The sequence below is a fragment of the Hyla sarda genome, chromosome 8 (assembly GCF_029499605.1).
Source record: "Hyla sarda isolate aHylSar1 chromosome 8, aHylSar1.hap1, whole genome shotgun sequence".
Taxonomy (NCBI): domain Eukaryota; kingdom Metazoa; phylum Chordata; class Amphibia; order Anura; family Hylidae; genus Hyla; species Hyla sarda.
Window position 1 is genome coordinate 126220219 of NC_079196.1, and position 23100 is coordinate 126243318.

At 39.3% G+C, this 23100-nt stretch overlaps 1 protein-coding gene across 2 annotated transcripts in view; it reads left to right on the top strand.

Moving 5' to 3' along the window:
- The window catches only part of COL3A1 (collagen type III alpha 1 chain), a 110499-nt gene that overhangs the window by 52378 nt on the left and 35021 nt on the right, over nt 1–23100 (top strand). For both annotated transcript variants that reach the window (XM_056535003.1, XM_056535004.1), the window contains 17 exons: nt 129–227; nt 1084–1137; nt 1247–1354; nt 3276–3329; nt 3422–3520; nt 7135–7188; nt 7434–7532; nt 7671–7724; nt 7822–7875; nt 12652–12705; nt 13760–13813; nt 14042–14086; nt 18586–18684; nt 21844–21951; nt 22062–22115; nt 22287–22340; nt 22450–22503. In XM_056535003.1, coding sequence (XP_056390978.1) covers nt 129–227; nt 1084–1137; nt 1247–1354; nt 3276–3329; nt 3422–3520; nt 7135–7188; nt 7434–7532; nt 7671–7724; nt 7822–7875; nt 12652–12705; nt 13760–13813; nt 14042–14086; nt 18586–18684; nt 21844–21951; nt 22062–22115; nt 22287–22340; nt 22450–22503 — 1197 coding nt within the window. The remainder of the gene's footprint in view (nt 1–128; nt 228–1083; nt 1138–1246; nt 1355–3275; nt 3330–3421; nt 3521–7134; nt 7189–7433; nt 7533–7670; nt 7725–7821; nt 7876–12651; nt 12706–13759; nt 13814–14041; nt 14087–18585; nt 18685–21843; nt 21952–22061; nt 22116–22286; nt 22341–22449; nt 22504–23100) is intronic.

The window sequence follows — 23100 nt, forward strand, 5'->3', positions numbered from 1 at the left end:
GTCTCTACAAAATGCTGTTAGTCCAATAAAAAAGGTATTACAAGATACTGCAACATTTTATGATTTATATATATTTATACATACATGGTATATATATCTAAAAAAAAATTTATTTTATCGTTAAAAAGGGTCCTGCTGGTATTCCTGGTGCTCCTGGACTGGCTGGTGCTCGTGGTCCTCCTGGTCCACCTGGAACTAACGGAACTCCTGGCTTACGTGGTGCAGCTGTAAGTAACCACAAACCATCAGTTTGTTATAAATACATGAGCACCTTGTTTCAAACTCACTGTTCATTGCAAAATAATCTTATTTGATTATTTTGTACAATGCCATAAATTGGTCAAGAGCTTTATTCACATTACAAACACAGGCTTAACAAAGGCACAATGGAGGAGAATTAAGAATCTTTTTTTTACTTGTTATTGGTGTAATTTGCATGCTCTTTTGCTCTTTTACGATTTGCCCAATTTTTGCACATTTTTTTTTTACTTACAATATAAGTGATTTCTGAAGACTTGTCTATGTGGGCTACTTTACATGCACTGATCATTAATTTGTAATTTGTGATTTAAAAGAAAAATATGTAAGATTACAATGCAATGGTTGAAAAAACCTTGCAAACCTAGACCATCTCAGTGTTGCTCTAGTCATATTGTTATTTTTGGTGGACTTGGTGGCACTATTTATCACACATTTGATAAATTATGAGCATGTCTCCAAAAAAAACTGCAACAAAAGTGACTTTTAAAATGACATACAAAACAACTCAGTGATAGTGATAAATCTTCCCCAATGTTTGCTCTATTAAAGTTTATAGTAAATGCTATGGTATGCATTTGAATACATTTTGATGGTATTCCAACATTTAATAGGTAGCAGAAATTTTAAAAAAAATGTCATGTTAATGTGGCCTAAGAAATGTATTTAATGTAAGAAAGGACTTTCATTTTGCTCTAGCTGTATTACTGTATACTGTATTGGTGATAACAATATGTAACAGGTAAAACAAAAACATTAATTAAAGAACAGAGGGTATTTTTTTTTTATATTTCATAGTAAATACTGATATGTTTAAATTTTTAGGGTGAACCTGGCAAAGATGGTGGAAAAGGAGAGACTGGTCCAAGGGGAGAGCGTGTAAGTTCTTGGATATATTTTCAACCCTGAAACTGAACTCATCTGAAATCTAAAATATTTAACTTCTTAAAACTACTTTGCTATTATTGTTTTTTGTGATTGTGTTTAGGGAGAAGCTGGAACTCCTGGTGCACCTGGTACAGCAGGAGAAGAAGGCAAAAAAGGAGCTAATGGTGAACCAGGAACTAATGGATTACCAGGAACTCCAGGAGAAAGAGTATGTTAAGTTATATTCTGTTTAAAGAAATATAACATGGTCTTAGTACTGTACCCACTAATAACCTTGCCTTCTAATGCATTTTTTGTGTTTTAACTGCTATATTTATCTGCCAGCTTTACACTATATAAATGAGGGACAATTATAATAATCCAATACTTTCATATACATATTTTGATAATTGGTAATATTGGTGGTGCTAAGTTAGACATCACTGTCCTTAAAAGTTAATATTTCCATTAATCAATGATAGGAAAAAGACAGTGGTTATTAATGGTGCTTATTCTGATTGGGTGACTGTTACTAGTGGGGTACCACAGGGGTCAGTCTTGGGTCCTGTTCTATTTAATATAATCATTAATGACCTTGTAGAGGGGTTGAATAGTAAAGTAACAATCTTAGCAGATAACACTAAACTCTGTAAAGCGATAAACACATTAGAGGACAGTGCACTGTTACAAATGGATCTGGATAGGTTGGAGGTTTGGGCTGGGAAGTGGCAGATGAGGTTCAACACTGCTAAATGTAAAGTTATGAAAATGGGGAAGAAAAATCCGGGCTGGGATTATGTATTAAATGGGAGAACACTTGGGACTACTGACATGGAAAAGGACTTAGGAGTCTTAGTTAACAGTAAATTTAGCTGTAGTGACCAGTGTCAGGCAGTTGCTGCCAAGGCTAATAAAATCATGGGGTGCATCAATAGGGGCATAGATGCCCACGACAAGGAAATAATTCTTCCGCTGTACAAATCACTAGTCAGACCACACATAGAATGCTGTGTACAGTACTGGGCACCAGTGTACAAGAAAGATATAGTGGAGCTGGAGAGGGTTCAAAGACGGGCAACCAGAGTGATACGGGGAATGGGAGGACTACAGTACCCAGAAGGATTATCAGAATTAGGGTTATTTAGTTTAGAAAAAAGAAGGCTTAGGGGAGACCTAATAACTATGTATAAATATATCAGGGGACAGTACAGAGATATCTCCCATGATCTATTTATACCCAGGACTGTATCAATAACAAGGGGGCATCCTCTTCGTCTAGAGAAAAGGTTTCTACACCAGCACAAACGGGATTCTTTACTGTAAGAGCAGTGAAACTGTGGAATTCTCTCCTGGAGGAGGTGGTCATGGTGAACTCTATTAAAAGGGGCTGGATGCATTTTTGGAGAGTAATAACATTACTGGTTATGTATACTAGATTTATAGGGACAGAACGTTGATCCAGGGATTTATTCTGGAGTCGGGAAGGAATTTTACCTCTAGTATGAGGGTTTTTTGCCTTCCTCTGGATCAACTCAACTCAATAGGGACTCATTAGGGTTATAGGTTGAACTTGATAGACACTGGTCTTTTTTCAACCTTATGAACTATGTTACTATTATACACTTTGAAATTGTATAGTTTAGTCCAGGTCCATGTCGTCTTTTCTTTAACTTTTATGGTATACAGATGAACAAAAAGTGACAGATTTTTTTTTTCAATTGTGAATAAGAGGCACATGTTTATCGAAGCCCTCCGGAATAATGACTAATCCTCCTAATTTAAGGTTCATGTGCTGGAAATTGTCTGCTAGTTTATATTCTATACTTATACACGGTACATCCAAACACAAAAGTGATCACTATTAAAATTGATTGATAAATAAATGTAAGGTTAACTGCATATTATTTCCTTGTTGCAGTTTGTGCAGGTTTTGGTGCAGGTTTCATAAGAAAAGGGATTTTAGGTATATTACCCTTGCAATGTTAATCTTGTACTAAATGTAACAGTACTGATATTAGTCATATGACATATATGACTATTCTTGAAACTAGGGTTTATATTTATATTCATATATGATTTAAAACAGACTGATTTCCCAGCCATTATGATTTGATGACATTTTATATTCATGTGCACTACTTCTCATTTAGGGAGCTCCAGGCTTTCGTGGACCAGCGGGTTCCAGTGGATTGCCAGGTGAAAAGGTAATTATCTATGAAATAAATAAAAAGATGAATGGATAAGTAAATAAATAAATAAATAGATAGAGCTAACAATTTATATTTTGTGTACTTAGGGACCTGCAGGAGAACGTGGTTCAGCAGGCAGTCCGGGACCGAGAGGAGTTGCTGGCGAACCAGGAAGAGATGGAGGTCCTGGCCTACCTGGAATGAGAGTAAATATTCCTTTTATATCCTATTTGTGCTTGCTATGCTGATATTGAAGTGCAGTTTGAGGCTGGGTTAACATATTGTATCATTACATGAACATTGGTATTACGCCCATTTTTCTAAACAATGTGTGCACTGACAGACCCATTTCCATAGACTTTAATAGTGCACACTGTTAGATTTAAAATACGTCCATTTTTATTCCTACTTCACAGCCTTATTTTTTATGTAATTTTACGATGTGTGAACCCAGCCTGAGAGTATGTTCACATTTCACCATATTGTTTTTGTTTTCATACTCTAACATTCAAAAAATGTGAAATTTTAAATTTAAAGCTTAGGCTGCTTTCACATTATGAAGTTCACCGTTAATAAACGTACGTTATTATGTATTGTTAACGGACGTTTAATAACGGGTGAAGCAACGGATGCTAACGGCTGAATAATGTCTGTCCAAATAACGGGCATATTCATCCGTTAAGACCCGTTATAACATCCATCATATACGAACGTTTTAACACCTCTGCCTACAGACTCCCACAGCCAGGACTACTACTCCTCCCATCATGGAACAGACTTGTTTACATGATGGGAGTAGTAGTTCCCCAGCTGCGGGAGTCTGCTTGTGTCTGGGGAGGTTACATTAGTGTTTTTACTACTACCCCCATAATGGAACAGACTCTGTTCCATGATGGGGGTTGTAGTTCAGGGGCTGAGGGATTGATCGTACTGGGTCTCACTTCTGACCTGATCCGATCAGTAGTTATTAAGCAGGGGAGGGGGCGGCATGGTCCGCAACCCTGCAATGTACACAATGTATTTTTTACTTTCATTTTTAAATTCCCCTCGGGGAGCCCTGAATGGCCGGTACTGAGGAGCCATTCAGGGATCCCAGCGGGGTTTTTAAAATGGACAATGTGAGGGGACATATATATATATATATTAAAAGTGTTGTGGGGGGGGGGGATAGAGTGCTATATATCTAGCCCCCCCCAGCGCATTAATAAAAATATGACCCCCGCCAGGGCATTAATAAAAATATGACCCCCACCAGCGCATTTATATGTATATATCTATACCCCCCCCGCCTGTGCATAATGTGACCCCCACCGGCGCATTTATATGTATACATCTATATCCCCCGCCAGTACATAATGTGACCCCGCTGGCGTATTTGTCTTAATTTTTCATTGCAGTGCTATATGTGAATGGTATATCTATCACAATGCATCCAGCAGCCACTGGCCAGATGATCCTGATAGATATACTACTCATTTATGGCACCCGCGGCTGCATATGTATATAGATGTGCTGGGGGGGAGACATATAGCATTATCTGCCCCCCACAGCTTTTCTATATACATATGCCGACGCTGTGCTATGAATGAATAGTATATCTGTCAGCATCATCGGCCGGGTGGCTGCTGGATACGCTGCTGACAGATATCACATATAGCGCATTTGTGCAGTGCTATATGTGACAAGTATATCTGTCAGCAGTGCATCCAGCAGCCGCCGGCCAGATGATCCTGACAGATATACTATTCATACATAGCGCAGTGGCTGCATATGTATATAGATGTGCTGCGGGGCAGACATATAGCGTTATCTGCCCCCCACAGCGCTTCTAAATACATATGCAGCTGGATGCGCTGCTGACAGATATACTTGTCACATATAGCGCTGCACAAATGCGCTATATGAGATATCTGCCAGCAGCACATCCAGCAGCCGCCCGGCTGATATACTATTCATTCATAGCACAGCGCCGGCGTATGTATATAGAAGCTCTGTGGGGGGCAGATCCAGCACATCTATATACATATGCAGCCGAGGGCGCTATGAATGAATATAGCGCTGCAATGTATTCACATATAGCGCTGCAGTATATAGCGCTGCAATATATTCACATATAGCACTGCAATGAAAAATTAAGACAAATGCGCCGGTGGGGTCACATTATGCGCTGGCGGGGGGTATAGATATATAAATATAAATGCGCCGGCGGGGTCACATTATGCTTTTGGCGGGGGGTATAGATATATACATATGAATGCGCTGGCGGGGGTCATAGTTTTATAAATGCGCTGGCGGGGGTATATATTTTTATTAATGTGCTGGCGGGAGGCATATTATAAATGTGCTGGGGGCTAGATATATAGCGCTCTATGCCCCCCCTGCAGCTCTGTATATCTTGCCCCCCACAACACTTTTAATATACATATGTCCCCTCACATTGTCCATTTAAAAAAAAAACACTGGGATCCCTGATTGGCTGATCAGTACCGGCCATTCAGGGCTCCCAGCGGGAAATTTCAAAATTAAAGTAAAAAATACATTGTGATCGCAGGGTTGCGGAGCATGCCGCCTGCTCCCCAGGCTTAATAACTTCTGATTGCATCGGGTGTCAGAAGTGAGACCCAGTGCAATTAATCCCTCAGCCCCTGTACTACAACCCCCAACATGGAACAGAGTCTGTTCCATAATGGGGGTAGTAGTACAAACACTAATGTAACCTCCCAAGCCACCGGCAGACTCCCGCAGTGGGGAATTACTACTCCCATCATGGAAAAAAGTCTGTTCCATGATGGGAGTAGTAATAGTCCCTCAGCACTGCAGGAGTCTGCTGATGTCACCTCTTCTGAGCATGCTCAGTAAAAATAACGTCAGTTTTAATTACGGGCATTAACGGGTGTATTTCTAACGTACGTCGGCCATAGACTTCGATATTAAAAATAACGTACGTTAATTTACCTGTTTCTTGTGACGGGCGAAAAATTTGTGCATTTCACGTTATTTCTCCAGTCACAACTAACGTACGTTAGTCATGACGGGCTATAAGGTGTGATGACGGGTAAAAAAACGGAAAACCCCATTGACTTGAATGGGGTTGTTTAACGTGCGTTAATAATTATTTTTCAAACGTATGTATATTAACCGGGGAACTTCATAGTGTGAAAGCAGCCTTACTTCTAGAGGTAAATATATTGTGCCAACAGGATTACACCTCCAAGCTTACTGCTATTTATTTTGGATTTTACTGTTAAAGAGTACCTGTCATCACAAAAACTTTTTATGTTGTTAATTAATGTACTAGAAAAAACTTTCTAATACCATGTCATTAAAAAAAATTATATTTATATATTTATTTTGATTTGTAAAAACTGATCACTAGGGGTCTCCCTACATGTCCCAGCCACAAGACTCATGCATGGACACTGACGAGCACAGCGCAGCTCCCTGCCTGTCAATCAGACAGACAGGAGCGAGCGCTGTGCACGCTTCATGGTGCACCTCAGCTACATTGAACACTGCCTGCAGAGAGCAAGCTTTGAAAGAGGGTTATGAAGGGAATGCTGGGCAAAAAGGAAAAAGAAAAACTGTGGGGGGGAGGTAATGAAGAGGGCAACATACCAACAGCATAATATAAAGCAATGGAGATGGTGGCAGGTAATCTTTAGCTGTTTTTGTAGAAGACAAACAATAAAATATATTTTATCACTGTACTTGTTATAATAGTATATTTCATTATAAAGTATATTTCATTATTTAGACCATGTTTATTGATTATGTCTGGTATCTTGTTCTATGCCTTACAGTAATTTATTCTGCATTTTAGGGTCTCACAGGAAGTCCAGGCAGCCCTGGATCTGACGGCAAGCCTGGACCTTCAGTAAGTGTGCATTGTTTGGTTAAAAGATGTCAAATTTTTATTTTATTTATTACAGTAACGTTTATTTTACTAAAGACTTGTGGCTTGCAAAAATCAGGCAATTGTAATTGTGGGGAAGAAGAGGCGTAATTATATTTCCAATTATCCTGTCTGATCTATTAGGTTCCAGTAGGTGATCTGCTATTGCTTACTGTTTCTGCTGGGCTCAAGTATACAACTTAAGATTTCCCCTCTTATATTTCAAGGGTCCACCTGGAGAATCTGGAAGATCAGGCAATCCTGGTCCACCAGGCCCAAGGGGTCAGCCTGGAGTTATGGGCTTCCCAGGTCCAAAGGGTAATGAAGTAAGTGCTTTCCAACATTTATTGGAAAGTTACTATAAAATCATGCACAAAGTAACATATCAAAATAAGCTACATCATACATGCCATATAATCGTATTAATGTAGTATAGCTTTAACGAATTGTATCCTTCTCTATAGGGAGCAGCTGGTAAAAATGGAGAAAGAGGCCCTCCTGGATCCCAGGGACCACAGGTAAGCCTTTATGAACCTATATGATCTATGATAATGTTAACAATTTTAATATTCAATGATTTATCATTTTACATACAAAATAATTTGTTTTCCTTAGGGTCTTCCAGGAAAGGGTGGTGACCAAGGACAACAAGGTCCCCCAGGAGCAGCAGTAAGTAGTGTTAAAATACAGTACATGGAAAAACGTTTTGCACAAAGCAAAGGGATTAGGCAAAGAAAAGGTCTGCTGCAGTTGACGGTTCTAAGCCATCAAGGTGCCACTTAGGGTGTATGGAGCAGGCTCCTGAGTAGCTAGTGACCCCAAGATGATTTCAGTAGCTGGGGGCTACCGCTTAAAGCCAACATGTGGCAATTGCCATGGGTGGCTATTAACATTTTAAATGCCAAAGTCGACGGCATAATTTAAAGGAATGCTAGAGTTATCTTTGATGGTGCAGTGGGTCGGATCTCCTGGCTGTTAGGATTTGGCAAGCTGGAGGTGGATCCTCTGTGTCACAGAGGGATTGGCGTGGACCGTGCCGGCGGACCGGTTCTAAGTTGCTACTGGTATTCACCAGAGCCCGCCGCAAAGCAGGATGGTCTTGCAGCGGCGGTAGCAGCCAGGTTGTATCCACCAGCAACGGCTCAACCTCTATGACTGCTGAGATAGGCGCGGTACAAGGGATTAGGCAAGAGCAAGGTTGGACGTAGCAGAAGGTCAGGGCAGGCAGCAAGGATCGTAGTCAGGGGCAACAGCAGAAGATCTGGAACACAGGCTTTGGAGAACACTAAACGCTTTCTCTGGCACAAGGCAACAAGATCCGTCAAGGAAGTGAAGGGGAAGTGAGGTTATATGGACAGGGAGCAGGTGGAAGCTAATTAGACTGATTGGGCCAGGCACCACTCATTGGTGCACTGGCCCTCTAAATCTTAGAGAGCTGGCGCGCGCGCGCCCTAGAGAGTGGAGGCGCGCGCGCCAGAACGTGACAGCCGGGGACCGGGACCGGTAAGTGGCTTGGGATGCGATTCGCGAGTGGGCGCGTCCCGCTATGCGAATCGCATCCCCATCGTGAATGTCAGTGCAGCGCTCCCGGTCAGCGGGTCTGACCGGGGCGCTGCAGAGAGGAAAACGCCGCGAGTGCTCCGGGGAGGAGCAGGGACCCGGAGCGCTCGGCATAACACTGGCCATGGCACTATTGCGTGCAGGAAATCTGTTGTATGGGCAGCCGGAGGGCCTACCTGAGCTTCAGTGGCTGCAGATCAGCTTCATTTGATAAAGGACAAAATTGATGAAAGCTCTACATAAAACTGAAAACCTAAGCCGAGTATACGGCGTTACACATTACCCAATGTGCCAACTATACTGTAAGAAGAACAAAATACCGAAACAGTCCTACTAGGCTAAGGATGATAGAAACTTGTATAATGTGAGGGGTACCAGATTTAATGGTTGCCCCTCAAATGAGAGGACTCAGATGCTCCTGCCCTTGGTGAAGAGTACTCAACAAGCAATATAGAAACATTCTACCAATGAGGCAAAGATAAATAAAATATAACTTTTAATTAGATTCTCATAAAAATGCAAGGTACACAATACACATAGAAATAATTGACAAGAGTAATATGGCCCAAACTATTCGCCAACACTATAAATAATCACACATAGCCTGATAAGGAGGAAGATAAGAATTCAGATGAGTACCTATCAAAGCTAATCCCTACCTAACAATGTGCTAGACTTAACCTAAGTGTGGAATGGGAAAAGGAGAAAGCTATAAAAAAGGGTCTACCACTAGAATAGATACAGACACAAGTGGTAGCTTAATGTGACACATTTCTCATGCTCCATGTTCCAACGTGTTTCTTCCAGGTGGTGACAATGGGTTCATCAGGGATGGAGGAGAAGTAGAGACACATAAGCAATGCATGCAACAATGAAATGTACAACCATACATAAAAGCCAGTGAAATAGTTAAAAAAAATAATTGAATAGATCTCAACATGATGGATAGGAAAGAGCAGTCACCATCAAAGATGTAGTCACTACGGCTGTGAGTGGTTGTCGGTCTTAGACGTTAATGTAAAATTACAGCTAACAAAGATAGATTGTAATGAGAAACACCAATAGACTATACTGGATATGCATAGGGTCCATTAGGTTACTATAGAGTAACCACATGTGGTACGCAAATGCATCACACAGTTTATTCATTATTCAGTATAGGTATTCCGTATGAGCTCTCGGCAGTGCTGTAATGCCCCTATTTGCTGCCAACTCTACCCTGATGGCACAGGGCTATTGCGCAAGTGTCCTTGAGGGGGGTGGGGGTTAGAGTTAGATGCCGGACAAGCACGCATTTGCCCAGCCTCTAACTCTAACCCCCACCCCACTACAGCTCTACCGAGTGCTTATAATGAATACCTACCAGCCACATTCTTGGGCCGTATTACGGCACGGTGCCGCCTGAGCCATTTTCATGAAGAGCAACTTACTGGCTGTACCGTAAATAACTGTACCCACATTGCGGAGACGACATCACCCTGTTGCCTCATTGTTACAGCACGCCAGTTACAGTGAAGAGACCACAAAGTTACTAAAATACACGCCAAATAGGGGAACTATACTCACCAATGGTGCATATTATTATTTTTTTTATATTTTTTTTTTATTTAATTTTTTTTATTTTAAACATATTATCTGTTGAATGCAAGGGCCCTGCAAAAGACACTTTTATATATAGCATTTTATTGTCTATTTAATATTGTGTAATAAATTCAAATGTATTTATAGGACATAATCCCACATCTCTCTTTCTTTCTATCATCCATTTGATAAATCCTGTCTGGGGCAGGCTATACCAATAGAGCACACATTTCATGGATCAATGCAGTACATATTTATCGGTATCTAATGATGGCCCATGGGGATTAACAAAGTGTACAATAAACAAAATAGTGTTAACCTCAATACAAATTAACCCCTTCCGTAATAAAAAAAAAAAAAAAACATAAATATTTTTGGTATCGCCGTGAGTCCAAACTATTTAAATATAACATTAACAAAACAGGGTGAATCGCATAAATGTAAAAAACACAAAAATGTATTTCACATTCTTGTATATGGAAAAATAAAAAAGTTAAAGGGGACAGATAATGCCATTTGAAAAAAAAATCTGAAACGTTTAAAAAGTAGAAAACATGATGGAAACTATACAAATTGGATATTTCATAGTAACATAGTTCATATGGTTGAAAAAAGACCAGAGTCCATCAAGTTCAACCTATAACCCTAATGAGTCCTGACTGAGTTGATCCAGAGGAAGGCAAAAACCCCTCATACTAGAGGGAAAATTCATTCCCAACTCCAAATATGGCAATCAGAATAGATCTCTGGATCAACCTTCTGTCCCTATAGATCTAGAATCCATACCCTGTAGTGTTAATATTCTCCAAAAATGCATCCAGGCCCCTTTGAAATTCTTTTTCCGACTTAACCATAACAACCTCCTCAGGCAGAGAATTCCACAGTCTCACTGCTCTTACAGTAAAGAACCCCTGTCTGTGCTGGTGTAGAAACCTTATTTCCTCTAAACATAGAGGATGTCGCCTTGTTATAGATACAGTCCTGGGTATAAATAGATCATGGGAGAGATCTCTGTACTGTCCCCTGACATATTTATTCATAGTTATTACGTCTCCCCTAAGCCTTCTTTTTTCTAAACTAAATAACCCTAATTCTAATAATCTTTCTGGGTACTGTAGTCCTCCCATTCCCCGTAATACCCTGGATGCCTGTCTTTGGACCCTCTCCAGCTCCACTATATCTTTCTTGTACACTGGTGCCCAGTACTGTACGCAGTATTCTATGTGTGGTCTGACTAGTGATTGTACAACGGTAGAGTTATTTCCTTGTCGTGGGCATCTATGCCCCTATTGATGCACCCCATGATTTGATTAGCCTTGGCAGCAGCTGCCTGACACTGGTCACTATTGCTAAATTAATTGTTAACTAATACTCCCAAGTCCTTTTCCACATCAGTCGTCCCAAGTGTGCTCCCATTTAATACATAATCCCAGTCCGGATTTTTCTTCCCCATTTGCATAACCTTACATTTATCAGTGTAGAACCTCATCTGCCACTTCCCAGCCCAAACCTCCAACCTATCCAGATCCATTTGTAATAGCGCACTGTCCTCTATAGTGTTTACCAATTTACAGAGTTTAGTATGATCTGCAAAGATTGCTACTTTACTATTCAACCCCTCTACAAGGTCATTAATGAATATATTAAATAGAACAGGACACAAGACTGACCGCTGTGGTACCCCACTAGTAACACTCAATCAGAATAAGTACCATTAATAACCACCCTCTGTTTCCTATAACTGAGCCAAGTACTTGCACACATTTTCCCCCAGTCCAAGCATTCTCATTTTATGCACCAACCTTTTATGTGTTTATAGTTCAGTGTGTGAGATGAACTATGATTGGCTAAGGCTACACACACACCCCTCAGCACTCCAGACTGCATTTCTTAATTTTGGACTTCTGCCAGGCCAGCAGGAGTCCAAAGTTTGTACAAGAGATGGGAGGAAATATGCTCTGAACAAGTAGGGAGACACCTAGTGGCAGCTTTTTTAAACACAAATAAAACATAGAAAATGTCTTTTTCTTTTTCTTAAACAAAGTACATTAGAAATATTTTTTTTATTTATCATAAGGAGTGCAATAGCAAGGGGGTTATATCATACCATAGGCATGTCATTAAATTTTAAAAAGATTTTAGAGATTTTTTTATATAGTATTCTATCAATTTTGTTAATATAATTTGTAACAACCAAAAGTCACCTAAAATTTCTTTCAGTAGAAGTACTCATATAATTATCAAATATGTTACTAAATTGTCCAAAATGGAATTTTGACATTTATTTTTCAATGTATTTACTAGGGTCCTCCAGGTGAACGAGGAGAACCAGGAGCAACAGGACCAGGAGGCTTCCAGGTAATACCAGAAGAGATAACCTTTTGCTATATTATACTATGTGATCAAAATGGTATGTTTTATTGGAATAGATGCTTCTGGCTTAGTAGAGTTTTAAAATTCCTTTTTAAGTTATTACTATAACAGTGCAGAACAGAGGCCTTAAGGTGGCCAAACGTTTTTTAATAGCTGTTGGCCAAGCATTCATCTGGTCCACAGTTATCTTTTTGACCTCCCTATGAACATGCAATGTTTATTTTATCCACAAAAGGTAAAAAAATAATAAAAGTTATTTGGGGAATTTGTCAAGGAGTTCAAAGGAAATGACCTATAGTGTGAATCATGTTTTCATATTAGACATATTTGTAAGAATTTTTGGAGTTGTTTTATATATAAAAAAAAAATGAAATCTTGCAGTTTTTAGTTTGACAACTAAGGCTCATATTAATCTGACATTTCCTGTTGTGTGCTGAGAGAAAGAGAGAGAGATCACAGGTTTACACCACTAACTAACAATACAGTGGGTGCTGGTGGCCGATAAACTCCTCCCCTTCCTGCACAGTGACTTTGGCACAGGTCATGGAGCATGCCTGGAAAACTTTTCCATAGAAGGGAATAAGTCAGCTCCAGACTATTGGTTAAATGTAGTGCATGTGGCTGCTGAAATGCTTATATCTAAACACTGTTAAAAGTGGGTCAGGTAAATAGCTATCCTTATATTTGATTACAAAATATATCTCTATTGTACCTTGAGGTTATCTATATTGGTTAGCCAAAAAATGAGCTTTAAGTACAAAAACTAGTACAGACAAAAACTGTCTATGTAGCCAAAAGGAACAAATCTCAATGCAAGAATCATATCTGTGTCCAATCTACAATTTGCCTAAATAATAAAAAGTTCTAACAACTGGCTACATATGGCAAATTGTATTTTAGTTGGGCATTTTAATAGTCATAGCTTGCTCACATAAATTTTTTTTAGATAAGCTATTTAGACTGCTATAATCAAATGGTTTACAGTATTTTACAGTCCTTTTGCCTCTTCTGGGGGTTAAAATGTTTTATTTTTTTAAAGGGATTGCCTGGAGCTCCTGGACCCTCTGGTGAGAATGGAAAACCTGGAGAAGCCGTAAGTAAATTTGAGAACTGAGTTTTCTTTTTCTATGAAATGTAGTGAAGTGTGGAATTATTATAAAGTGGAGTTCCATCTCTCAATGCCCACATTTTTCTGTGTTTTTTTTCTAATATATATTAACAATTATGTAAATGAACTATAAAACCAACAACAATAACTGTACCAGTAATGATAATAATAATCATAATAACGACAACCATGCACTATTTATTTTGCCTGTAGGGACCAAAGGGTGAAGTTGGTGCTCCAGGGGCCTCAGGCAGCAAAGTAAGTTATTTAATACTATTCTATTGCTATTATACAGAATGTTTAATAAAATATATTCACTAGCTTTAATCATTGATATTGTGAGTTCAAACTAAAAATCTTGTATACTTTTCGTGCAACACTCTCTAACATAACATGACTGCAGAGAGGCCTCTATTACATTACATTAACATCAGGTTACATGAGATGATCTATTACAATAACATAAATATAGTTATCTACAGTAATGCAAAGTAGGGCTTTGCACCACTATTGTCAATTTTGGTATGTGCTTATTTCTGAAAACATTTGGACGTTTCTTGTTACCATTCTAAAAAATGATGGTACCTAGTGGAATGTGGCATGACCTCCCACAGCCCAGCTGATTTACCATAATTTACTCCAGAAATTCATGTAAGCTATAAATAAAATCTATTTCAGGTCATAGCTGGTATAGATTTTGGCTTCTGATGTGACAAATAAAGAGGTGGCGACTTATATTAAAATTGGGGGCACTCCGATGCTTAGTGTTCGGAACAAAATGTTCTGAGCGCCTATATCCGGCACCTGGGACATGTGATGTCATGCCCCCTCCCATAGACTTGCATTGATGGGGCAGTGACATCAAGAGGGGGCGGGGCTCTGACATCACAAGTCCAAACGCTGAGCAGTGGAGTACCCCTTTAAGATGGGCATATGAAATGTCAGCCTTTAGTAAATTCTGCCTATTATTTTTCATAAAGGGATAAGCTTCCAATAATTAATAGATATAAAACCTACCTCAGGGACCCAAACCTGTTTCAAGAAAAATGGTTCCACTACCAGCTTCTGCTTTTCAATGGCAAATGAAGGGATAGGAGGCCAAGACTGCTGTGTTTCCATAACTCCTATAGAACTAAACAGATGTTATTGAAATAGCAGAACTTGCTATGCTGTTTTTGTAATCCTCCCATATGGAGACTCCTGTTCTGGAGATAGTAGTGGGTCCCAGAGGTTAATATGCTTATGAATATGAAATTAATGTCTATCAGGCTTCTTTCTTTCTTCTATACCATGTATCTTTTTATGTACATTTAAAATTAATAGCAGATATACATAAAGTAATGTGTACCTGTCATTAGTAAAAACTTTTTATATAATGTAGAAAATAACATTTTATGTACATTTGTAATATACATTGGTTAAAAGATGTGTATATTTTTGTCCCTACAGCTATTGCCTGTGTGTCTCTGTGAGGAGACCAAATTCAAGGGATGTGGGTGGACAAGCAGGGCTCTGTGCAGTGAGGACAAGCAGGGTTTTGTACACTGAGGACAAGCTGGGCTGTGTGCACTGAGGACAAGTAGGGTTCTGTACACTGAGGACAAGCTGGGCTGTATGTAGTGAGGACAAGCAGGGCTATGTGCACTGAGGACAAGCAGGGCTGTGTACACTGAGGACAAGCAGGGCTCTGTGCACTGAGGACAAGCAGGGCTCTGTACACTGAGGACAAGCAGGGCTCTGTACACTGAGGACAAGCAGGGCTCTGTGCACTGAGGACAAGCAGGGCTCTGTGCACTGAGGACAAGCAGGGCTCTGTACACTGTGGACAAGCAGGGCTCTGTATACTGAGGACAAACAGGGCTTTGTACACTGAGGACCAGCAGGGCTCTGTATACTGAGAACAAACAGGGCTTTGTACACTGAGGAAAAGCATGGCTCTGTACACTGAGGACAAACAGGGCTCTGTACATTGAGGACAAGCAGGGCTCTGTTCCCTGAGGCTCTATGACAGGTTCCCAGCTCACACAGCAGAATGATTGACAAGCCAAGAGCCTGCATAGAGCTCTGCCTGTCCTGCCCTCACTTCTTGTATTTGGTCTCCTCACAGAGACACAGGCAATAGCTGCAGGGACAGCATTTTTTCACCCCAAAAAAACCAGTGTATATTACAAATATACATAGGGGTCCTCATTTTTGGTTTTTACTAGTGTGAAATGTTGTTTCAGACTTGCAGGATTCCCCTCTATTTACTATGGAGATTCAAAGATTTACAAGTTGGGGACATTTTCTGACCAGCTATTTCTAGGTGGAAATGTTCAGCTATTTATTCACAGGATTTAGTAAATAGGTCAGGTTGTGAAACAACGCCCCTTTTTGATCTAGCCCCACCCCATTTGCGACATGACCATGCCCCTTTTTTGGCTTTTCACAATGCAATGTCGGGATAATCGGATTTTCCTGGTGCACACTGTCACACACTGTCTGAAACATGTCTCTGTCTCAGACATGTCTCAGATATTATGGGGGAGATTTATCAAAGGATTTAGACTTGTTTTCCCTGTCTAAAATTGACGCACAGAAAGTCACAGTCTAAATATGTGTGACTTTTTTGCGACGTTTGCTTTAGAGGATTTTTAGAACATGATGCATTCTAGTCTATTTTAGATGGAAAAATGCATTGGTGCTGAATTTATCAAAAGCGACATCAGCTGAAAGATCGCTGAAATGTCAGACCATGTTGGAGCAGGTTTTAATACAGTCTGTGCGCAGAATTTATCAAGAGCCGTGCCACTTTTGATAAATTAGGCGCACAATATTGATGCGGGACATAGACAGCTTTAATAAATTTACCCAAATGCGCCAAAGTAACTTGGGAAAACCAAACAAAACGGGTTTTAGCTTAGTAAATGAGGGACATCATGTTATTATTTACATTACATAAAAACGTTTTTGCTAACAACAGTTACACTTTCAAACAAAATGACAAATGTTTTTGCTGGTCAGTGCTATTTAGACAGCTTTCAAATTTCCATTCTCAGGTACCATATTCTTGAGCACACTTAGTTGATCATAATAAGAATACTAACTGACATTTTTGAAATGTGTTTCTTACCTCCAGTAATGAGAAGACAATATATACAATTAATTTACGAAGACCATTTACCTTATCTTGTTATCTTATTTTTCTTATTTTGTTATTTTGCATCCTTGTGCTAAAATAAAATAAAAAAACAATGTTTTCCCCAACATTCTGCACTTGATATACCATGATAAAGAATACATTAAGAACAATATGACATAATCACATTTTGACATGTTCAGACCCTACTCAGGCCTTAGTTGAAGTGACTTTGACAGTGATTCCAACCTCCAGTCCTCTTGCGGATGATGTCACAGGGTTTGCACACCAGAATTGGGGGATTATGTGCTATTTTTTATGCAGAACCTCTCAAGATGTGTCAGCTTGGCTGAGGAATGATGGCAAGTCAAAGCTCTGGCTGTACCAAATTCACAGTGTTGTCCCTAAGCCACTCCTTTGTTATCATGACTGTGACTTAAAGGGGTACTCCAGTAGAATTTTTTTTTCAAATTAACTGGTGTCAGACAGTTAAACAGATTAGTAAATCACTTCTATTTAAAAATCTAAATCCTTCCAGTACTTATCAGTTGATGTATGCTACAGATGATGTTGTATTTCTTTCTGGAGTTCTTTTCAGTCTGACCACAGTGATCTCTGCTGACACCACTGCTCATGTCAGGAACTGTCCAGAGCAGGAGAGCTTTGCTATGGGGATTTGCTCCTGCTCTGGACAGTTCCTAACAGAGACAGAGGTGGCATCAGAGAGCACTGTGGGCAGACTGGAAAGAACTCCAAAAAGAAATACAACTTGCTCTGTAGTCTAGAGCAGCTTATAAATCCTGGAAGGATTTAGATTTTTAAATAAAAGAAATATACAAATCTGTTTAACTGTCTGACACCAGTTGATTTGAAAAAATATGTTTTCCACCATTGTACCTCTTTAAGGTCAATGTTTTGTTGGAAGGTAAACCTCAGATCCAGAGCAGTCTGGAGCAGGTTGTCATTAAGAATATCATTGTACTTTGCTCAATTCAGCTTTTCCTCAGCCCATACCAGTCTGCCTGTCCCTGTCACTGAAAACCACCCCCAAAGCATGATGCTGCCACCACCATGCTTCACCGTCTACCACCATGCTTCACTGTAGTTTCTTCACTTAGTTTCTTCCAGACATGATGCTTAGAATTGAAGTAAAAAAGTTTAACTCCTAGAGGATGCAGGGTGTACAGGTACATCCTGCATCCAGTCCCAAACTTAGAAGAGCGCTCAAATCTGAGTACGCTTTATACCCAGTGAGTCCCCGTTGCTATGAGCAGCCAGGACCCATGGTTAATGTAGTAAAATAAAATAAAACCTATATTATTTGGGTATAATTGTAATAGTATTGAGTTGACCTATAGAATAAAGATAAGGTGTCATTTTTACAAAAATTGTTATTCCATGCAAATAAAATGAAATACACAGCTACATATGTAGCATGCTGTAGCACACTTTTGCACCTAAAGCGAAGGTTGTTTAAAATTTTTACTAACACTACTATCACAAACATTTTCTAAATAACCACAAAATATATTGCTAAGTAACTTGTAACACATTGTATATGTGTATTTATTTATCACTGTTATATGTTTATATCGCAGAAATAAAATTGTGTTCACACACTAATTACTTTTTTATTAAGGGAGAAAATGGTGCACCTGGTGAAAGAGGTCCACAAGGCTCCCCTGGAACTCCTGGTACAAGAGGTGGTACTGGTCCTCCTGGACAAGACGGTGCAAAGGTAGTTATAGAAGAAAAAAATACATGTTTTTATTAACCACCAGTAAAGCAATACAAATAATAAGTCAGTGACAAAAAATTTGTAATTGACATTTTCAAGGAGACATAATGGTTTATTTTTTCAATAAATAAATATAATGGGAGTTAATCCCAACACCCAACAATCCCCCCCCCCCCTTCCTCCCTTTACCTTTACCCCTGCCATCTTCAAGACCAAACAGAAATCAAAAGGACTCGCTTCAAGACAAAGGAATATGAAAATTGCCCTCAAGCAAATCCTTTATGACATTTTGGCAATCAATTTAGGGAAAAAAGATCAAAAGGGCCATTGATTTGTGGCCCTCATAAGTTAGTAAGGTATTTCATTTTACCATGGCAGTCCTCAGGTCTTGTACTGAATACAGTGGTCCCTCAAGTTACAATATTAATTGGTTCCAGGAGGACCATTGTATGTTGAAACCATTGTATGTTGAGACCATAACTCTATGGAAACTAATATTTGAAACTAATTGGTTCCGAAGCCCCAAAATGTCATCCAAAAATAGGAAAATGTGAGAATAAAAAAAAAAAAAAAAAAACAGTAGATAACTAATACAGATAAAGCAAGTGCTTACATATACAAGTAATAAAGATCTGCTGGGAGCTGTAATCACTGTCTATGTAGAGGACAGGAGCTTCTTCAGGGTCCTGTACAGTACACAATGTCCTAAAGAAGTAAAATGGAGGCGCCCTCACCTGGTGTCCAAAGGAGCAGCTAACCCTGGTACAGGTAAAGAGTAGTACAGAACATGTAATACCTCCCTGTACTGTAGGAGGCGCTACCAGACAGGAATTCAGTGCATGCACTTCAGTAATACAGGTGTTACCAGTGAATGCCCATTCAGATTGGTCAGTTCTTCCAGCCATTTTTCACAGATCTGGACTGTCCGTAACATTGTATTTTGAGTCTGGTTTCAAGTTGCAATGGCCCAGAAAAGACCATTGTATGTTGAAACTATTGTATGTTGAGGCCATTGTAAGTTGAGGGATCACTGTAGGTGTAAAATCCAAGAGTTTAACCCCTGAAGGACTCAGCCCATTTTGGCCTTAAGGACTCAGACAATTTAATTTTTATGTTTTCGTTTTTTCCTCCTCGCCTTCTAAAAATCATAACTCTTTTATATTTTCATCGCCAGACTAGTATGAGGGCTTGTTTTTTGCATGACCAGTTGTCCTTTGTAATGAAATCACTCATTATATCATAAAATGTATGGCACAACCAAAAAACTAAATTTTTTACCAAATTAGTACATTTATAATCCCTTTATTTTGATGACCTATAACTTTTTCATTTTTCCGTATAAGCGGCGGTATGAGGGCTCATTTTTTGCGCCATGATCTGTACTTTTTTTTGATACCACATTTGCATATAAAAAACTTTTAATACATTTTTTATAATTTTTTTCTCATAAAATGTATTAAAAAAGTAGCAATTTTGGACTTTTTATTTTACGTTCACACCGTTCACCATACGGGACCATTAACATTTTATTTTAATAGTTTGGACATTTACGCAGACAAAAGGGATTTGTCACTTTTTTTTTACTTTTAATTTTACATTTTTTTACATTTTTTTTTACACTTGAATAGTCCCCATAGGGGACTATTCATAGCAATACCATGATTGCTAATACTGATCTGTTCTATGTATAGGACATAGAACAGATCAGTGTTATCGGTCATCTTCTGCTCTGGTCTGCTCGATCTCAGACCAGAGCAGAAGACACCGGGAGCCGAACAGAGGCAGTTGAGGGGACCTCCGTGTGGCATTCTGGATGATCGGATCCCCGCAGCAGCGATGCAGGTGATCAGATCATTCATTGAAATCGCGTACTGCCGCAGATGCCGGGATCTGTATTGATCCGGTCATCTGAGGGGTTAATGGCGGACGCTCGTGAGATCGCGGGCATGGGCCATTGCCGGCGGGTCCCTTGCTGAGATCAGCCGCTGGGATCAGCCGAGCATTACACGGACATCGCTCCGATGTCCGCGGTTATGTACAGGATGTAAATGTACGTCCTGGTGCGTTAAGTACCACCGGACCAGGACGTACATTTACATCCTGCGTCCTTAAGGGGTTATCTTCTGGGAAGTTGAGTGGAGGAAAGGACTTAATACATGTATTATGTAGATTAGAAGGAAGTTATAAAGTATTTGTAAAAAAAAAAAAAAAAAGAACAAAGTTTAACTCCCAGTGAAAGTGTCACACTGCAACTCAAATGGGAACATCATGGTTCATTCCTGCTGGACCATCTTACAAAAGAGTAAGGGCCTGAGATTTTGCATAATTTATAAGGAACCCCAAAACCAAGTGGAATTCATCTATCACCTCTTGAATAGCAGGTATAGCTTCCTTAGGGTTGGTCATTAACAATAAAATGTTTTCAATTGAGAATGGCCAACCACAATGTCCTTGAATGCAAGTAAACAATTTCTTCCAGCCACAAATTACCTGTGCTGAACCTGTCAGAAAAGCATTGTAGGTGTCACCCTTTTTAAGTTGTCCAGTATCCTTCTTACCTTTCTCTCATCTCTAGTTCCCCAAACAGTAATAACAATTTATAGGTGTCCCGCACAGTAAAGTGGTAGGTAAGTGGGGTGAGGGAATGGGTAAGTTGGGCCCCCAGGTAAGCTGGCAGATTGCTCCAGTAGGTAGGCAGATCCCCTCATTAAGTATTTTTTTTTAATAGTTTATAGGCCCCCTGTTGTAGGTTCTCCCTGTGGATATGTCCCCAGCAGTTAATTTCCCCAGTATAAATTCCAAGGGAAGACATGCTCTAGCCCTAGAAGATGAACACCACTTTTGATGTCAGTACGTTAGGATGAGCTTTTATTTAAGTATTTACTGTATGGGCATCCGGAGGATACCCAAACAATTGAAAGGGGTGAAGTGGGAAGTTAAAAACCCTTCAAAGCATAACCTTGCGTACACCCTGGGTCTGACCATTTCCTTTTTAAGACAAAATTCATCATCACTGGAAAGAGATTGGCACACTGTTCATGAAGTGTACCAGTTTTGATACAATAAATATCTCCCACCAGGATTATATATTTGCCTATCCTTATGAGAATATAATAATGTGTTGTCATGATTTCTGATGAAATGTACATTCTTTACCAGGGACCTGCTGGCCCACCCGGCCCATCTGGAGCAATGGGACCACCTGGTCTCCAAGGAATGCCTGGTGAAAGAGGAGGATATGGAAGTGCTGGGCCAAAAGGAGAGAAGGTCTGTTCATTATTTGTGTTTATTGTGTACATCAATACACATATGAAAAGATATACCGGTAATTCACTTTCCTGAAATAACTTTAATATTTTATTGTATTGTGCTTTCAGGGTGAACCAGGTGGCAAAGGTACTGATGGAGCTCCAGGAAAAGATGGTGTGAGGGTAAATATTAAATGAGACAAATTAAAGTTCTGAATTATCCAATTGAGATGGTGTAGGATTGTACAATTAAATGTTATAAATGTGTAATAATGATTTTGCTTCACACTAGAAAACTTGAAATAATGACTTTGTGACATTTTGGTTTAATATATATCCGTTGTCTTAATATAGGGACTCACTGGCCCTATTGGTCCTCCTGGTCCTGCTGGTCCTGCTGGCGATAAGGTAATATTGTATTCTGTTTCTTTATATAATAGTTCACACAGTTAATTCTCATGCTTTATCTTCAGTTTGTACAACTACAATATTTAACAGATTAATGTTTCTTTTATAGGGTGATGGTGGTCCAGCTGGACCCCCTGGGCCCACTGGTGCACGTGGTGGTCCTGTAAGTACAATTTTTCAGCAGCCTTAATTATATGGCTAACCAAATGTATATTAATTGTTATGTAGCACTATGCATGTTTTAGTTAACATTTTTTAAATTGATATAAATGTATCACTTAGCTGTAAAACTTAAGTTTAAAAAAATGTTTAGAAAGTAACTTGAAAACATAACATTTTCATTGTTAGCCATTGCTTTTTATTATAAATTTGACTGGTCACGTAAAAAAAAAAAATAGTTGGCATACTGTCGGTATGCACTAAAATAATTTTTGCTTTTTGTATTTGAAAAAGAAGATGCCTTATGTATGTAATTGATTTATACACCATAGTATACTTTACATGTGGTGACATACAGTGTAGCAGGATCAATCTATCAAGAACAATATCAAAATGTAAACCTGTCTACACTTGGTAGAAAACTTGCAATAGTTGTTTGTAAACAAATGTACTGTATGTCTTAGGTATAGCCCAAATGTAATGGACATAGCGTCCAATTTTAATTAATATAGCCTTAATAGTGCTTAACCTGTTAAGGACAATGGAAGTAAATGTACATCTTGGTGTCCTGGTATTTAATGCACCAAGACATACATTTATG